The sequence below is a fragment of the Chaetura pelagica genome, unplaced genomic scaffold (assembly GCF_000747805.2).
Source record: "Chaetura pelagica isolate M959 unplaced genomic scaffold, ChaPel_1.0 scaffold147, whole genome shotgun sequence".
In the NCBI taxonomy this organism is placed as follows: domain Eukaryota; kingdom Metazoa; phylum Chordata; class Aves; order Apodiformes; family Apodidae; genus Chaetura; species Chaetura pelagica.
Genome location: NW_009954194.1, coordinates 3,331,675 through 3,335,580, shown reverse-complemented (window position 1 = coordinate 3,335,580; position 3,906 = coordinate 3,331,675). Strand labels below are relative to the sequence as shown.

General features: G+C 41.4%; 1 protein-coding gene across 1 annotated transcript in view; it reads left to right on the top strand.

Annotated features, from left to right (window-relative positions):
- Window positions 1-474: 474 nt before the first annotated feature.
- Window positions 475-3,906, top strand: part of LYAR (Ly1 antibody reactive) — a 7,276-nt gene continuing 3,844 nt past the window's right edge. Inside the window, exons 1-3 of the mRNA XM_010003107.1 lie at window positions 475-596; window positions 1,552-1,666; window positions 2,887-2,994. Coding sequence (XP_010001409.1) covers window positions 475-596; window positions 1,552-1,666; window positions 2,887-2,994 — 345 coding nt within the window. The remainder of the gene's footprint in view (window positions 597-1,551; window positions 1,667-2,886; window positions 2,995-3,906) is intronic.

Here is a 3,906-nt window from a genome sequence, read left to right as displayed (position 1 = left end):
CCCCCCGGCCGGGCCGCTGCGCTGCGGCCGCGGGAGGAGCCGGGGCAGCCGTGACCCGCATCGGCGCGGGGGGTCGGGGGGTCGCGCGTTTCTCCCGCGCTCGCGGTGCCGTTGGCAGCGAAGCGCTCTGGGTGCGGGTGGAACGGCCGCTGCTTCCAGGCTGTGAGCGTTTAGCTGGGATACTGGGGAAAAACCCTCAAGTTTCGGCGGAAGGGGCTGCCGGGCAGTGGGACGGGTTCAGCCAGCCAGCCATCCATCCATCCATTCCTGGGGGAATTTAAAAGCCGTGCTGATACCCTCTTAGGTCCCTGAGCTGGTCGAGTGGTGGACTTGGCAGTGCTGGGTTGGACCCGATGATATTAAACGTCTGTTGCAACCAAAACGATTCTGTGATCTCGTTTTTCTAGGGCCGTGCCTGTGTGGGCAGGAGGAAGGTGGTACCCAGTTTGCCGAAGCTGCTGCCTGCTCGCCAGGATGGTCGTGTTCACCTGCAGTGCCTGTGGAGAGTCGGTGAAGAAAGCACAGGTGGAGAAACACGTGAACATCTGCAGAAACTGCCAGTGCCTTTCTTGCATGGATTGTGGCAAGGATTTCTGGTAGGTGGAGAGTGGGAAATGGCCTTGCTCACTCTGCAGTGGCTGTCGCAAGATTGTCCTAGGATGTACTAGAATTACATTTGCTAATTTCTGAGTAATTAGTATTTATATATTTTTTTAATTATACATGTTTTTGTGTACTTTCAAGTGTAATCATCCAAGTTTGAACCACAAAGACAACTAAACCACACATTAAACAAAGTTGCAGTTTCCTTTTTCAGGATGCTGAGTGACACCGCTTTCAGCTTCCAATCAACTGATACTTGTTCTGCTGCTGCAGAGTAAGATTGGCAATAACATAAACAATTCTGAGTTTGGTTGTTACTTGTCAGAACTCAGAAGAAGGCAGTGCTGCTATCTGCTTTCAAAATATATTAATTTGCATAAGAAAATAAGATTGTCCTCAAAGAATTATTATACTTCCCAGCACTGCAGTGACAAAAGACCAAGATCTGTGTTATTTGTTCCTTTTGGGGGGCACTTACATACTGGTCAGAACTACACCCCCGCATTACTGTATCTATATTTAGGAGTTAGGTTTTTGCAAGCATTTTTCACCTGCTTTTCTAATTTTAGGATGCGTAAATGCCTGCAGTAACACAGAGGTGCATTAAGAGCTCAGCATACATTGCACATACAAATGTGCGGAAGTTACAGTCATTGATACAAGAAGCAGTATGCTAAAGACTCAGATCTGATTTGCAAGTCAGGAATTTTCACTGAAGGCTGTAGCATGACAGAAATGTCAGCAGTCACATACTGTTGTATACAGCTGGAGTACACAGCATGTACTTCAGGCATGTCAAACTTTACTCATGTGAGCGTTGACAGTATTCATGTTGAAATGATAGATGGTACCATTTGTTACTTCAGCTTGTCGATTTATGTAAGTCTTGCATGGTTAGAAGGGCTGGAACACTTAAGTGAGCTACAGTTAAAAATCTCTTGTGTTCAGGGGTGATGATTATAAGGAACATGTGAAGTGCCTAAGTGAAGACCAGAAATACGGTGGAAAGGATTTTGAAGCCAAAACTAACAAAGGAGATGCTAAACAACAGGAGTGGATTCAGGTAATGTTGATACTACGTAAAGATGTGATAAATAGCTGTGGTTTATAATTTTTAAAAGAGAGGTTGTATCAGGTCAAACCAGAGATCTGTTTTTTCTAATATCCACATCTCTTATTTTGACAATTCACTGCTAGGTTTATTGCTTACCCTGGTAGGAACCACACCTTTTGTTTGTTTTGAATCTGTCTCTTGCTAGTTTGATTTAATGTTCCCTTGCTCTTGGATACAAAGAGACATTGATCATTGTTCACCTTCTTGATGCTACAAATGCTTTTGTAGACCTCTGTCAGGTGTCCCTCCCCATCTGTCTCTCTTCTGGTCTGGAAAGTCCCATCCTGCTCAGTTGTTCTTCATATGTAAATTATGTCCTTGGTCCTCTGAAGTCTTCCCAGTTCTACTCTATCCTTGTGAAATGAGGTTACAAGAACTACATACACTATTCATGCTATGGATGAACCAGATTTATTCTGCGTCGTAATGATGTTTTCTGTGTTCTTTACTCCTTTTCATTTATTTATTTATTTAGGGCATCCTTTTCTGGTAGTCTGAACATATCCAGAAAACCTTTCACTAAACAGATTTTCAGAAGCACAGGAAGGCTCTGCAGTTTCCAGTGACTACTTCTTTAAATAAGGGAAAACTCAGAGCCTGTTTTCCCCACCAGCAGCAGTGCTGTTCAGGCAGTTGCCACAAGGCCCTGGCCTAACATCTGTTCTCTTGTGCTGGCACCTGTAGCATAGGAATATGCCTGAGCTGTTTTATGGGGATTCATGGTTGTTGAAGCTGGTACTTCTGCCACAAGAAATGCATGTCAAACTGTAGCCTCAAAGTTAGCCTGATTTTTCACAGCTCCAGAAGTTTGCAGAAGCTAATTGGTTGACAGTATCTTTTCCCAGTGCAGGTCTTTTTCATGCTGCAAGAATTCCCTCTGTGATACAGTATTACAGGCTGTAACTTGTACATCAGAAAGCATTAGAGAGCAGGCCTGCTTTCCTCTGCTTACTCTGTAAATATTTACATAGAGAACTTTAAGCCATCTTATGATCTATGATAAAAGGTTAGTGTTTTTCCTGTTTGTATTGAACAGCTTTTTTGGGCAAGCTATGCAGTCAAGAGTACTGGGTGGTTTCTGACCAATGTGTTTCTGACTTGCTTACCTCACGTGTATCATTTAATCATTACGCTTCTTTGCTGAATTAGTTCTGTTTTTCTTCGTTAAGAAAATTCATGAAGTAATGAAGAAGCCAAACATAAGCCCTAAAGTGCGGAATGTTCTGGAGCAAATGCGTGTCTTTGATAATATTCCAAGAAAAAAAGTAAAGTTTCAGGTAAGTTTTAGTAGAAATTTGTAGAAATCCATGTAGTGAGCTTGAAAATAGACTTACTTAGGAAATGCTGCTCTCCTTTAACAAAGGTGGGACAAATTGCTTATTTGGGCGTTGGTAAATAGATATAATAGCTGAGTTTTGAATAGGCAATGTCTCCTTGTTTAAAAGGACTGTCTGTGTGCTGTTTTCATGACCTATTAAGCCAGAGACTCAGCATTTGAGCTTTATCTCCATGTGGAGGGTTGTTGTTTTTTAATACCCTTTTTTTTTTCCTGTTTGCCATGTCTATTGAATGTCCAAATTTTTAGACATGCTTTTAAAGGATTCTTATTTCTGTGGCTTTGTTTTTTTCCTGCTAAAGGCAAGATACTGTATTGAGGGTTTTCCTTTTGTGCAACATTCTGACAGAATCTACCACACTGCATGTTTCACTAAACTTTGCATCACAACCAAAGCGAAATCCAAGTGTTTTATGTGGTATCAGTAAAGAATTATTGACAGGCTGGCTTTTATTATATATATATTTTTTTTTTAAAACACTCTGTTTCTCAGATTGTGAGTCTGAGAGATGATGATTGCTTCCAGAGCAGTCAAATAGAACCTAACAGAGCTGCAGTGAAATGGGTTCTACCAAGCTGAAGATTAGGATAATTTTCTACAAAAGTAATGTTTTAAGCAGGGAAAGTGATATTGTCCAGAAGCCTCTTTATTTTGGTAAGATATGTTGCAGTGGAAGATTAGAAGTTTTTGCAATTAATTGTTCCAATTTACTAATGCAGCTTTCCAGGGATTTTCATTGCAATGCAAACATCTTTAAAATAGATTTTACTTATTCCACATTCTTGCAAGTTGATCTGTTGCTGATGTGAGCATATTAGAAGTTTACTGCTTTGTTTTCTTTCTCAGCAGGAC